The 13,916-nt window shown below is 54.3% G+C and overlaps 2 protein-coding genes across 2 annotated transcripts in view; one reads left to right on the top strand and one right to left on the bottom strand.

Annotated features, from left to right (window-relative positions):
• The window catches only part of LTBP2 (latent transforming growth factor beta binding protein 2), a 71,508-nt gene extending 61,341 nt beyond the window's left edge, over window positions 1-10,167 (top strand). The window contains exons 23-35 of the mRNA XM_058025943.1: window positions 131-256; window positions 354-476; window positions 705-836; window positions 1,783-1,908; window positions 2,627-2,770; window positions 3,045-3,236; window positions 3,359-3,439; window positions 4,041-4,169; window positions 4,403-4,543; window positions 4,788-4,955; window positions 5,443-5,706; window positions 5,943-6,092; window positions 9,301-10,167. Coding sequence (XP_057881926.1) covers window positions 131-256; window positions 354-476; window positions 705-836; window positions 1,783-1,908; window positions 2,627-2,770; window positions 3,045-3,236; window positions 3,359-3,439; window positions 4,041-4,169; window positions 4,403-4,543; window positions 4,788-4,955; window positions 5,443-5,706; window positions 5,943-6,092; window positions 9,301-9,467 — 1,943 coding nt within the window. The 3' untranslated portion in view covers window positions 9,468-10,167. The remainder of the gene's footprint in view (window positions 1-130; window positions 257-353; window positions 477-704; window positions 837-1,782; window positions 1,909-2,626; window positions 2,771-3,044; window positions 3,237-3,358; window positions 3,440-4,040; window positions 4,170-4,402; window positions 4,544-4,787; window positions 4,956-5,442; window positions 5,707-5,942; window positions 6,093-9,300) is intronic.
• Window positions 10,168-10,790: 623 nt separating this feature from the next.
• On the bottom strand, window positions 10,791-12,842 carry NPC2 (NPC intracellular cholesterol transporter 2). The gene is made up of 4 exons (XM_058025944.1): window positions 12,743-12,842; window positions 12,555-12,662; window positions 12,199-12,371; window positions 10,791-11,583 (listed from the first exon to the last, which is right to left on the bottom strand). The coding sequence occupies exons 1-4, from the start codon at window positions 12,825-12,827 to the stop codon at window positions 11,497-11,499; spliced, it is 453 nt and encodes a 150-aa protein (XP_057881927.1). The 5' UTR covers window positions 12,828-12,842; the 3' UTR covers window positions 10,791-11,496.
• Window positions 12,843-13,916: the final 1,074 nt, after the last annotated feature.

Here is a 13,916-nt window from a genome sequence, read left to right as displayed (position 1 = left end):
CCATGATGAGAAAATAAGGGGCCAGGAGCCCTTTGAAGGCTGCCTGTAAGAGACTGGGAACAGGAAATCCATGTGGCTTTGGTGAAGGATGAACCCCAGGGCTGGGTGCATGGTTCTGCTTCCTCTGCAGATGTGAATGAGTGCCTGAACAGTGAGATCTGTAGTCCCAATGGCGAATGTCTTAACAGTCAAGGATCCTACTTCTGCATTTGTGCACCTGGCTTCTCAAATGTGGCTGGTGGAGTCAGCTGCCAAGGTGAGTTGAAGGGTGGCAGGAACAAACCTTAGGTCCTGCCCTCTGCTTCCTGCCCTGCTTTGAGATCCAGGCTGATGTTTTTGTCGTGATTTCACAGATGTGGATGAATGTGCAGACAAGTCCCTGTGCTCACAAGGCCAGTGCCTGAACACAGAAGGCTCCTACAGATGCCTGTGTGAAAATGGATTCAAACACTCCCCGGAGACTGATGATTGCGTGGGTGAGAGCTCATTGCTGGGAAGATCAGCCTCCCAGAATTTGAGGGGACGAATGAAACCAGTGCAGGGGCAGGGCAGTTCTGCTCCCAGCACTCAAAGATGCTGGTGACTTGTAAGGAGGACTAGCACTGGTTCAAGACCTCTGGCCAGCCAAAGCAGACCCAGGTGCTGCATTGAACAAACAGGGTCCCCATCTGACCATCTTCATCCCCTTGCTCTCCTTCCTGCAGATGTGGATGAGTGTAAAGAATATGGGGATGCCATCTGTGGCACGTGGCGGTGCCAGAACAGCCTGGGCTCCTACCGTTGTATCATGGGCTGCCAGCCTGGCTTCCACTGGACCCCCTTGGGTGACTGCATTGGTGAGTACAGCCCTGGCTCTCCCTGCCCCTCAGCCTGGCAGGAACAGGGACATCTCTGCCAGAGGCGCAAGGGAGAAGGAGGAGGAGGAAATGTGTGGCTGGTGGAGAGGCAGATAATGCTGAGAATTTGTTTTCTTGGCTGCGCTGCCTGCTTGTGTCTAGACTTCTCTCTTCCTGGCATCTGGAACAGACACTGCATTGTGCTGCTTTCCGCCTGGGGAGAGTCCTGGGCAGGTTACAGCCATTCCAGGCTTGGGGCTGGACCGCAGCTCCCTGTAAGCTGTGCTTGCTGGGGCCACTGCCAGTCACCTGCCTGGCAGGCCTGGGTGAGTGGAAAGGCTGCTGGTACCAGAGCATGCTAGTCAGTCTGGGTTTCAAGCCTAGGCTTCAGCAAAGAGGAAAGAGCAAAGGGTTTTTGCATTTTTTGAGGCTCCCCTCAGCTCAGGGAAGGTTGCAGCAGGGAGGAGCTGCTGCCAGCCACTGGGCTCTGGGCTGCACTAAGACTCAGCCTTAGCATGTGGAGCTGCCCCTGGCCTTGGGAACCTTGGGTTGTGGACACACAGCTGTTCTGACTGCTTCAAGAAAGTTTCCATGCAGCAGCTGGAGCTTGTAGGCTCTGTGTCTCTTTACACCTCTGCAGGAAACTGCTACCCTCAGCCACTCCTGCCAGTCACCTCCCATACTTCCCATCAATTTCCCATTCCCCCCTGCCCCTATGGCTCTTTTCACATGGCTTCTTTGTGGCTCTCCGTGTTGCAAGAAGCTTCTCTTAACATGCATACTCATAGGTAATTGGAGCAGCCAGACCCAGTCCCTCACATCAAGGAAATGCCTGTCCCAGTCCCAGATCTTGGGGTCAGAGCCAAAAGACCTGAGTAGGGGTGTCCACTCACTGAATAGGGAGAAGTGGCGACTAGGACAGTTCTTGTTTTTGGCTTTGCTGCAGACATTGATGAATGTGCCAATGAGACGCTGTGCGGGAGCCACGGCTTCTGCGAGAACTCGGATGGCTCCTTCCGCTGCCTCTGTGACCGCGGCTATGAGAGCTCACCTTCCGGGCACTACTGCATTGGTGAGTCTGCAGTCAGCAAAGGAGAGCCATCCCTGCTGGGTGATGGCTCCCAGGCCACAGACAGGGACTGCTCTCACGCATTGAGAATCACACACATGGACAGGGCAGCTCATGGAGTCAAAACCCCTTCCCTTATCACAGCAGATCTTTGGGATTGCAAAGGACCAGGCTCTGAAAAAGTGAGTGTTTAACCATGAACATGGAGCCCTATTCTGTCCAGGTGGAAAGGAGGTCCTTGGGGGATGGAGACAGTGAAGGTGCTACAAAGGTACTTTAATGGGTCCCTGTAGAGATCAGGCAGGGTGCATTACAAGGAAGAAAGTTTTCATTGGAAAACTTTCAGGTAGTGGAACTGTTGCCTGTGATGTTTGTTCAGTTGCCATGCTTGGAGATTTTAAAGACCCAAGAAGAAAAAGCTCTGAGCAGCCTGGTGGGGTCTTGTAACTGAGTAGGGGATTGGACTGGAGTCCTAGACCATTCTGTGATCCAGCAACCCACTGGATTTCAGCAAGCTGGAGTTCAGGCTCTGGATCCACTAAGAGCAGGGCATGAGGCTCCTGCCAGACTTGTGTCAAGCCACAGTGTGAATGTAGTTCTCAGCTCGTCCCTAGCGGCTTTCATCTCCCTACTGCAGGGTAGCTTCATGCTGCAGACCATGCACAGGCTGCCCATGCAGAGGCAGGGCTCCTGCTGCCCACTGCTGCTCTTTGCTTTGCAGATGTGAATGAGTGTGAGCTGATGGTGGCCGTGTGCGGAACTGCGCTTTGTGAGAATGTGGAGGGATCCTTCCTGTGCCTCTGCCCCAGTGACCACGAGGAGTACGACACAGAGGCAGGGCAGTGCAAGCCCCGAGCTGCCGTGGGTGAGTAGGCAACTGTGACACAGCATGGGTGGCAGCTAGAGCAGGAGTGTGGTAGCCCTGGCTGGGGTGAGATAAAGATGAGGGGCTGACAGGGCTGTACAAGCCTGCACAGATAATGGGCAAGTGTTAGTCTGGGGAGAGCTCGGGAGCCTGAAAGTGAGGACTTGGGAAGGCCACACTGCTGGTGAGGGGTGTGCTCTGGGACCTCCTAGGTGTGGGATGCTGCGTTGGGGCGCCAAGGACCCCATCCCGTCCCTGCTCTGCTGTTTTCTAGAGCGCTCCGACACACGTGCAGCCCACGTCTCTGACAGCGCAGAGCGCAAGCAGTGCTACTACCACATCAGTGACGTGCGCCTGTGTGACAGCGTCCTGGCCAAGAACATCACCAAGGAGGAGTGCTGCTGTACGGTGGGGGCAGCCTGGGGTGACAACTGTGAGACTTACCCCTGCCCCATCCCAGGCACAGGTAGGTCTGTGACCCCACCACACCAGGCAGGGCCAGTGCTCTGCCTGCCAGTTCCACCTTGATTGCACTAACGAGCTGCTTCTTTTCTTTCCATCTCCTCTTGGCATCTGTATCGTGGTCAGTGGAGTACCAAGAGATCTGCCCTCTTGGGAAGGGCTATATTCCCCAGGAAGATCTGCTCTCAGGAAAAGTTTCTTTCACAGGTACTAGAACCATTTTCTTTCATTTCTTCCAGGGGAAAGAGGGAGAGCAGTATGTAAAACCCTGCATGAAAATGCATTGACAAAACTATCTCCCCAGGCCTATCATGGGGGATGCTAACATCCTGCTGCTGCTTTCCCCATTCCAGAGAAATCCCAGACTGCCAGTATTGTTGAGCTGGAAGTGCCTCTGCCTCCAGTCCTGCCTTGTTGCTGGCAGTCATTCTTTCTTGGTGCAAGTCTCCCATTATGAACCAGGGATGGGGACCATTAAGACACAGCTCTTCCAGTTACTGATTAGATCTCCCAGTGGCCAGCTGGCTCAGTCTTTGGCACTTTGCCTCCATGGGGGTTGTGTGCTTAAGATACACATGAATTTGTGAGTGTCCTGCTCACACCATCCCTCCTCCTGCTCTGCCTGGGGGTGCTTCTCCCTCTGCTCCCAAGCATGGGGCCTGTGGGAGAGGTGGGGGGCTCACTCAGGGACCTGTCAGCGATCCAGGCAAGGTGCTGTGACAGCTTTCTGCAGGTATAGCACCCAGCACACCTTGCTTCCAAGGCTCTGCTTCCTGAGACACTTGCCCTCCCTTCATCCCTCTTTCAGACATGGATGAGTGTGAGATATTTGGCTCTGAGTTCTGCCGCAATGGACAGTGTTTGAACACGGTGCCCGGCTACAAGTGCTTCTGCCGTACAGGATACTTCTATGACTCCAGCAGGCTTGAGTGTGTTGGTAAGATGGCCTCAAAGAGCAGTGGGAACCCCACTGCACAAAGGGGGACAGCTGTGCTGCTACACCCAGACTTGTCCCTGCTGGGCCAGGTCTAGGTAACAGGCTTCCTGGGACCCTCCGGGGAACAAGAGAGGAGGGCCTGAGGGCCATGAGGTCCCCATTTGGGCAGGGAAAGGGTCATATTGCTCATGTCTGCCTGCCTGAAACATTGCCCTGTCCTTGTGTGTGGGCAGATCAGGATGAGTGTCAGAATGAAGTGTACTGCATCAATGGCGAGTGTCTGAACACAGAAGGCTCCTACCACTGTTTCTGCAGCCTCCCTCTTGTGCTGGATGCCACTGGCAACCGGTGTGTGAATTTCTCCAGCAGGGCAGGTGAGCCTGATCCCCCTCTGCAGCACACCTTTGCCCCACACATCCTGCCCCATGGCTGGGTCCTCCAAGAGGAGCAGTGGGTGAGGACTTGGTGCCTGGCTGAGGTGTGTCAGCACCAGTACAGGGTGCAGCCAGGGCAAGGAGGGGGCAGAACCTGGTGCATGTGGTCATATATCTTGGGACAAGATTGACAGGCACTCTTCTGGATGATTTCCATGGCATCCTTTGCTTGTGTCACTCACAGATACCGTGGAGGAGTATGAAATCCACCTGGACGTCTGCTGGCAGACCGTTGCCGACTACATCTGCCAAGACCTGCTGCATGGCCAGCAGACCACGTACACTGAGTGTTGCTGCCGGCTCGGCGAAGCCTGGGGCCAGAACTGTGCACTTTGTCCCCACAGGTCCTCTGGTAAGTTGGGTGGCATGGGCAACCATCTCCAAGCAGAGGTGGGAATGGGCTGGGCTGCCACTTGTCATGTCATGCATAAGATGTCTGCACTGTTGGAGCCAGCCCAAGGAGTAGGTAACCCCACACACACTTCAATAGGGCTGAGCTGCACCAGTGGGTAGAATGTGCCTGAAACTGGTTTGCAGCAAGTCCAATGTATTTGAGGGGAGAGTTGCCCTGTGCATCCCACTGCTTCTGCACACGTTAGGAGGCGGTGGTAGCTGGGGATGGGAGCACCCTGGGAATTGGGGTTCTTGCTGCTCGAGAACCTGCTGGCCCCAGACGGGAGCTAGTCTTCTTGACAATCAACAAACTACAGAGCTGCAGCTTTGGAGAGCACTGAAGGCAGGTCTGGCTCAGCTGACCCAGTGTGGATGCACACCCTCTGGCCATATAGTGGACCTTGAGCCAGGCTGCACTGACCCTTCCTTTTCCTTACTACCTGCAGCTGATTTTGCTTTCCTGTGTAATGGGGCCAGTGAAGACAGTGAGCGAGGGGGTGAGCTCCGAGAAAGACCTAGGTATGAGTACGGACCGGGCTTGGAAGACCCCCACTATGGCCTTCCCAGCCCCTACTACAACTACCTGGAGTCTGAGTACGGAAGCCCCGAGGCCAGTTTCCCTCGGAGGGTATCCAGCAGTGAGTTTCGTGGCAGCCCTCTCCACCATGGCCCAGCGCGGTCTCCACCCCGCTACCTGCCCGGCCAAACTGGTGAGTACTGGAGACACAGCACTGCCTCCCCACTCAGACTGTGTCCGTGGGGACTGACTGCCTCCTGGTTCCCACCCTGGCCGGGCTGCTCCAGGGCTGGAGCAAGCTCTGTTCCTGGCTGTTCTGAGTCAGTCCTGAGTCAGTCCCGGTCAGTCACTGTCTTGCTGCATGCCCGATATTCCCTGTGTGACTGGGCTGAGGCTCACCCTGCTCTGACTCCGCCTTCGGCCCTCCAGGTCTCTACGAGGGCTTCGAGGGGCTGCAGGCGGAGGAGTGCGGGATCCTCAACGGCTGCGAGAACGGGCGCTGCGTGCGCGTCCCGGAGGGATACACCTGCGACTGCTTCGACGGCTTCCAGCTGGACATGACCCGCATGGCCTGCGTGGGTGAGTGAGGCCCCGCGTCCCCTGGCCGCGGCTGCTCCCTGCCGGTGCCGGCCGGGACGGCAGCAGGAGCGCTCCCGCTCTTCCGATTCCTTCCCACACGGCTGGGAGGGCCCTCGTGGAAGTTCCGCCGGCCACTTTCTGCTGGCAGCTAGGTAAGAGCGGCTTGGGGCATCACCGAGAGCGGCTGATGTCTCTTGTCTTCTCATACCACTCTTGTACATCATAAGCCATTGTTACTGTGATTAATGTCCTCTACATTTGCCACTGCCCTGGTGAAATTCCTCACTTTCCACCCTGCCCTATGAGACATGGTTTCTAAATTTTCTCTCTGCATTTCCTCTAAATCCCTATGCCATGTCTCCACCCTTTTCATTATATGTCTCCATGCCAGCTGAGACCTCAGGCACTCATCAGAGCAGATGAAGACACTCTTGTTCCTTAGGCACAGCACTTACTCCAATTCAGGGCATCCTTACTGTAAAAACAATGGTGCAGCTTCTTCATACAGAACCCATGGTCTATACCACCCCAAAGGCAGCTGTGCAAAATGGCAGCCTGAGATGTTACTCCCTCTTCTGCATTTGTGCACTGTTTTCCTTTCACTGGCCATAATGTTTTGCATTTGCCTTCAATGAATTTTGTCTGGTTGAATTTGGACTGCTACTATATCAGAGTAAGTCTGAACCCTGCAAAGTGCTTGCAGCCTGGTGTCACACACATATATTTTATAAGCATGGGGATTCTTCCTTTGTCTACCTTAATGACCATATTTGCTTAGAGTAGGGCTAAGGACAGACCACTGCAACCTGTGCTTTAAAGGGTTTTTGTTGTAACAGCCAGGTATTTCTAATTGTCTTTGAAGTGCAGCTGTGTGGTCCATTGTGCAATTGCCACAGTTTAATCTAGAGGGTATTTTCTCAATCTGTTTGAGTGTGTCATGTGAGAGTGTGTTGAAATCCTCACCATGGCCAAGGCACATCATATCCACCACTTCTCTCTTATCTGACAGGCCAGTTATCAGGTCAGGGAAGAGAACCAGATTGGCTTAACGTAATCAGGCCTTAACTGATCTGCACCAGCTATTTAATGATCTTGTTATTCTTTAGAGGGTTATGACCTAATCATTCACAAACCTGAACTGCTTAGGGGTGAGCAGACTATAATTCTGGATTTTCCCTTCTCTGTTTTTGAAGATGGTTATGAGATTTATCTTTTGTTGCTTTTCTGAGGCCTCCTTTATGCTCCCACCTCAGAAAGAACTGTCAACTTTTAAGGGGCTGCAGGCAGCATTAGCACATGAATTTGTGTTGCCACAAAACTTTATGGATGTAACTGCTTTATTTCTGGCTGTTGAACCTCTCCATCAGTGTGACCTTTCTCCCCCTGTGCTCCTGCACCCTTGTTTAAACACTTCAAACATGGTCTGTGCCCTGCCTGATCACCACTAATGTTTTTATGATGGCTGGAACAAAACCTGTGTTAGCTGCTCCAGCCAGCTCAACTGGCTGTTGTTTTCTCTGTTGATAAGAAATAGACTGACATTCCCCATTGTTTCCTGCCAACATATTTATGGAGCCTTTGCTTGTTGCCTTTTCTATCCTGAACTAACTAACCCTCATTTTACACTGCAACCTGTTTTTTTCCTTTCAGTTCTCTTGCTTGATTCTTAGTCATCACCATGTTTTTACCTTGCTGACTTCAGGCCTTTAGAATATTCCTGCAGCTGCTGCAGCACTTCCCCTCTCACTTCCCTATGGCAGCAGCTTAGCCATGCCCTGAAAGTGGGCTGTGTGTCCCCACCCCTACCCATGTGGGCAAACTGCAGGACTTGGTGCAGACTGCTAGCAACACTACACTGTTGCTTCTGGCTTTTGGGTCTCTCTAGGCTAAAGTGTCCTTGTTTCATTTCTCCTCTCGATTTGGTGGCCAGACTGCAGCCTGTCTGCTCTTTCAGCTTTTACTTTCCCTTGCTTCTGAGGCTGCAAAGCACATCTCCCTCCCTTGGTGTGCCTGACTTCTCCTTGGGCTTCCCAGCAAGCCATCTTGTTCATGGCAATGTCTGATCCTGAGGTTTAGTGTGAGTCCATAGTGTCAGTTCAGCAATTGGTTTGGCTGTGTGTGAAGTCTACCTTGTTCCTCAAGCTCTCTCTTCTCATGTTTCCCCTCTCTTCATCTTCCTCCTGTGACTGCTGTGCTTTCTCTTACCTCCCTTAAAATTTTGCTTCCAGCATCTCTCCCTGGGGTTGCACTTCTCTTTCTTTGTCAGATGGCCCCCTCCACCTATGCTAGAGATAATCCAAGGTCCCTGGTGTGGCAGAGCACTTTGGTCCTCCCAGGGCCCATTGGCTACTGCTGGGGCCTTCTTTCTCCCTTGGGTGGCCAGCTGAACCCATCAGCTGCTCCCCATTCCCTGCTGATCAGTGGGGGCTGAGTCTGGAGTTTGTGGTCAGAGGGGTTGGGCCTGCCTTGGTAGGTGAGGATTTGGGCTCTGTTTGCACCTGTGGGTGTAAACAATGGTTCTGGGGTTGTACATGGGTGCTCTGTCCTGCTCATGGCCTCACCACAAGTGGGTGTATCTCAGGCAGAGTGTTTGGGTGAGTACAAGTAGCAGAGCAGACCTGTCACAGGAGGGCAGCTGCTGTAGGGCTCACGTGCACACTCCAGCCTGACAAGCTGACCAACTGAGCCCTTTGGCACAGTTTTTCAGGTTAATGAAATAAGCTGTTGTTTGTGCAGCACGAAGTCCCTCTGTGTTTTGGTCCTGGAGGTGATAACTGGCTTCTCAGGGCCACCATCATTTGCCTGGTTGACCTTGTTGGATCAGAAAAGAACATTTTCCAAGGCTAGAAGTGGCCTTTTCCCCAGATCTTAGGCTATTATAACTTGTTAGCCAAAAGCTGCTACTCGGGGGTGTCACCAGCTGCAGAGCTTGGAGGGACTCTTGTCTGGTGTACATGGGGCAGGGTTCAGTACTGTGCTGAAGGACACTGGGGATGCCACCCTTGGATACTACAGATGCTCTGCAGATATGCTGAGGGCATGGGAGGCTGCTGGGGTCACTGTGGACATCCTGAAGGTACTGGTTGGGAGACAGGGCAGACAGAACGTGTGTGGGAGGGCTAGCGGGGACAGCAAGGGCACAAGGAGATGGCTGTGGGCTGGGACTACTCACTGTGCCACCAGCTCAGCCCAATCCTTCTCCTTGCAGATATCAACGAGTGTGAGGAAGTGGGCAACCCTGAGCCCCTGTGCCGAGGTGGCACCTGCGAGAACACAGAGGGCTCCTACCGCTGCCAGTGCCTGCCAGGCTACGTGGCCCTGGCCCGGTCACACCACTGCGTGCCCCAGACAGCCCAGAACCCAGCAGCTGCGTAGCTCTAGGAGAGCAGGGGTGAGGCTGCTCCCCTGCACATGGCTCTGGGACCTGGGAGCACACAGAAAGGCCTCCCACGGCTGTGGGTGCTTCGAGGCTCTTTGTTCCTTTGCCTTCGAAGTGCACAGCTTCCCCACCACCTCTCTTTATAGGTCAGGGCTGAGCTCCCAGCCTCTGCACCCCTCTTGGCCCTGCCAGCCCCTGCTCTTCCTGCAGCAGAGCCCACCCCAGCCCTCAGCACCTGTCACATTGCCCTGTGTCGTGGAGGCTCACAGGACACCTTCCCTTGCCACACAGCCCCTGCCTGTCCCCCTCACCCTGCAAGAAAGGGGGTTCACCTCCCTGCCACTGCTGCACTGACCTAGTGACAAGCCTTACCCACACCGTGGGTGCTGGCCCCACTCCTTGTGAAGCATCCAGGCCAGAGCTTAAGATGGGGGTTCCACCCCAGCTTTCTAGAGCTGCTGCCTAACCTTGGGGCATGGGAAAGAGGCCTGAGGGGCCCCAGGGGCAGCTCTCCCTGTGGCCTTTAGCCCTGTACTTTGTGCCCCATGCTAGCTGGGCAGGGGGAGGGGAAGCAGGTCCAGCTTCCTTTCTGTAAAGTTGTTGGTGGTTATTTTTTTTAACTGAGTCTGCTGGAAACTTCTCTCATGTTGTTAAATAAAACATTTATTTTGGGCCCCTGTGGCTCAAGACACTGGGGCTTGTCAGAACTATGCTTGTCTTGCCTCTGCCAAGGGCACAGCCATCCCACTTGTAAGCCAATTCTTGGCCCTCTCAGTGGGCACATGGCCTCCTCCTGCTCCCAAACTGGAGTAGGGAGCTTTGCCAGGCCAAATATCCAGCCCAGCACCAGTGGCAGGAGCCAGCTCCAGTCCCTGCAGACAGCACGGAAGTTGTAGCTGTTCACACCCTGCCTTGTTCTCACACAAGGGAGCAGCAGCTCCCACGTGAGAAAGTATAGCTTACTGCAGTTGGTAAGGGCTCTCTGGCAGTTGTTTTTCCAGCCCTGGAGCCCTCAGTATGAAGACCTTTACCTATGCTGCAGCAAGCAAGGCTATGTTCTATGCCACCACCTCTTCAGGGAGCCTTTGCACAATTTCAAGCCTGCATAGGACTAGCAAAGCAGGAGCACAGCCAGACATTGCCAGCTGGATACCAGCAACAGAGATGCTTGGCTGCTTCCAGGTTACCCACACTTAGGCCAGCAGACCACCTTTATTCATGCCTTCAGCTAAGAAGACCAGCTGAATCCCAACTAGAAGATGCCCAGACACTGCTTTTCCTCCTGATCCTCTTCACTCACAGAATACAACACAAGCAGATTTTGTCTAGCCTTTATTAAAAGGAAAGTTATAAAAAGAGATTCAGGAGCTCACAGCAGCTCCAAGTTAGTAGTAGTGCAAAACATTGGTTAGAGAAAGAATCATCCCTGCAGAGACATCGAACGCCATTTGGCTTCGCATCCACAAAACGGAAGTTTTCCCAGCTGGAGTCCTGCTGGCTTGAGCAGAAGCCCAGGACATAGCAGGCTGTCAGCTCAGAGAAAGACTCCTCCCCTCTGCTTCACTGCATGGATAGCAAATGCAGGTCCTGGGGGCATCCCAATCACAACAGAGCAGGAGAAACACAGGAGGGTGGATGCAGCTGGCATTCTAGAAGAGGCACTGAAGGGTTATCAGGTAGCTCAGACAATAGCCAGGTTCATCACTGAGAAATTCCTTTGTGAGGACAGACAGCTCCATGTCTAACAGATAAAGCGCCTCCGCAGAGCGGCTGGAGGATGATGCTCAGTCACTCCTGCAGCAGACACTGCTGCCCTTTGAGCTGCTAGGAAAACACCCCAGGGGTGTCACCTAAACACAGTAAGAGCACTCTGCCAGCGGCTGATCTTGCAAGGAACACAGTGCTGGCTGCTCAGAGGCTGCAGAGCTCTGAAGGAAGCAGTAAGAAATGTTTATTATATAAAAGAATTTGGCCTGTGTTGTTTCCAGTTTTCCCCTCCCCAAACCCTACTAATGGCAGAGCTCCTCAGCTGGTAATCTGCACTGGTATCTTCCAGCAGAACAACATCTGGTCCTGGTCATCTACCAGCTCCCACTTCACAATCAGTTTAATCTGAAAGAGAAAGAATTAGAGGGAAATAAGAACATTCAGGAAATCTTAAGGCAAGGGCATCAGGAGAAAAGTTTTCACTTGTGTGGAGCAAAGAGGTCCTGGGAGCTCTGCACAAAGAGGACAGAGCTGGAGCCTTGCCCTTGCGTGCAGTAGGTGGGCCATGCTCATGCACTGATTCCTGGAGCACCATCTGTGGTTGGAGTGCACCCAGTTACATGACACAGGAGACCTCCACACACTTGAATTCCCACTCCCTGCAAAAGTAGAGTAGAAGCACCCTGCAGCATCCCTAGCTGAACTGCACGCCAGAGTCAAGCGCACCCAGTCTGGGAACATTCAGCGGCAGGCAGCAGGCTCTGGTGGGAAGCATGGTGCAGGAAGCACAGAGCAGGAAGATACTGGAGCAGCTGAAGCCACTTCTCAGCTGGAGCTGGGCTGCTTCCTTAGCTGGGCCTGTCCCAAAGTGGGAACTTGAAACTAGGGTCATACAGCAAAAAGAACACCAGGCTGTGTATGGAGTCTACTCTGTCTCACCAGAACAGAACAGGTGTCTTCCCTTAAAGGCAGGTGGTATAGGCGGTAGCTGAGAAGCTGACCAGCTGCCTGCATACTTACACTGGGGTACTCGCTCTTCACAGGCAGTTTATTCAGGTAGCTGTAGGAATGGCCCTTCTGAATGGGGCACTGGATCCCAGACTTGCATCCATCAGGCTCAGGAATAGGGAAGGGTATGTCCACGTGCAGCATCTCCCCATAGACCCTTGCTTTACTGCCCTGGCTCTCGATCTCTGCAAAACATGGAGAACACACATATACCACACGTGCCCTTCACACACCCCAGAGGCTGCAAGAACACAACTAAGGGACACTCTCCCTCCACCCAGATCCTTCTCCAGCCGCCCTTCTCCCGTCCCAGCAGAGGGACAAAGAGGGGATCCCCTGCCCACTCCCGCTGGGGATGTGCTCCTTACTGCTGGCGAAGGTGACGTTGATGCTGTAAGATGTCCCCTTGTGGAGCAGGCAAGGCTGAGTGGGGCAGGGGCTCACGTTCACCTCCTGGATGCTGCCGTCTATGGAACCTGCAAGGAAGAGCCGGGATTACCGGGCCGTCTCCGCCTGCTGCTCTCCTCCCGCTGCCCCGCGGGCCGGAGCCACTCACCGCAGTCAACGAAGCGGAGGGGCTCGGCCAGGGCGGTGGCGGCGGCGCCCAGCGCCAGGAGCAGGGCGAGCGGGCAGGGCACCATGGCGGCAGCGGCGGGCACGGCAGCGGCGGCGGCGGCGGCGGCTCCGCGGTGTCACATGAGCGCGGCGGCCCCGCCCGCCGGTCAGCTTGGCCGGGCCCCGCCCCGGGGCCGGGCCGGAGCCGCCGAGCGATCCCCGGGAGGGCCGGGGGGAGGAACCGCCCGCCCCCGTGGCCGAGGGCAAGGCTGCAGCCGCGAAAAGGGCGGTGGGAGCTCCTCACTACGGCACCCGTCGTGACAGGGGACGACAGGACAGCCCGGGAGTGGTGGTAGTGCTGGAACTACAGCCCTTGGACAGACGGACTGACACCATCTCCAAAAGCGCTGCCACTGGCCATGCCCATTCCCGGGCTGTCCTGGGACCGTCAGTGTCAAAGGCAGCAGCCGGAGGACAGGCTCAGATACAGTGCCATGGACCGGGAAGCTCTTTTGCTGCCCCCGCTGAAAGGGGATAAAACATAACGCCCACAAAGTTGCTGTGGTAGACTCGTCCGTGGCCTTGTTCGTACATATCCCATGCCTCCTGTTCTGCATGTTGAAAGTGCCAAGAGTTACATCTGCTGAGTACCTGGCGTGTCTGCCGCCTTTCACAGAGCACGCACATGCCAGTTCTGGTTCTCAAACTCGTGAATTGCTAGAGACTCCCTGCTTTGTGCTGGGGATGCCGAGGCAAACCAGATGACGCTTCAGAAAGCATTTGACCCAAACTGTTTACAACTTTTCACCAATTTCACATGGTAGCAAATTTTAGCCTTTCTGGGATCATGTTAGAGCACAGTAGAGAGGCACGTGAGTGCTGATTTGGTAGGAACGTGGCAGAGCTGACACAGCGTCCCCCTTCAGACCTCTGTCCCAGTGAGGTGTGTGCCTGCTCAGCTGCAGCTGCACAGCCCAGTGACTCAGAGGTGGCACCCCACGCTTTGCTCAGGCCCTCTGCAAAGGGTGTCACATCAGAAAGGGCTGTGGGGCTTTTCAATGGGGCTTTTAGACTTCAACTAAGCATTCAGTTTCAAGACACATGCATAGCAGGATACTTACCAAAGCTCTATTAAAAAAAAAACAACAAACAACAAACCAAACCAAACAAACAAA

This window comes from Melospiza georgiana, chromosome 6 (assembly GCF_028018845.1).
Source record: "Melospiza georgiana isolate bMelGeo1 chromosome 6, bMelGeo1.pri, whole genome shotgun sequence".
Lineage (NCBI taxonomy): Eukaryota > Metazoa > Chordata > Aves > Passeriformes > Passerellidae > Melospiza > Melospiza georgiana.
The sequence above is the reverse complement of the archived record's forward strand: the minus strand, read 5'-3'. Positions and strand labels throughout refer to the sequence as shown.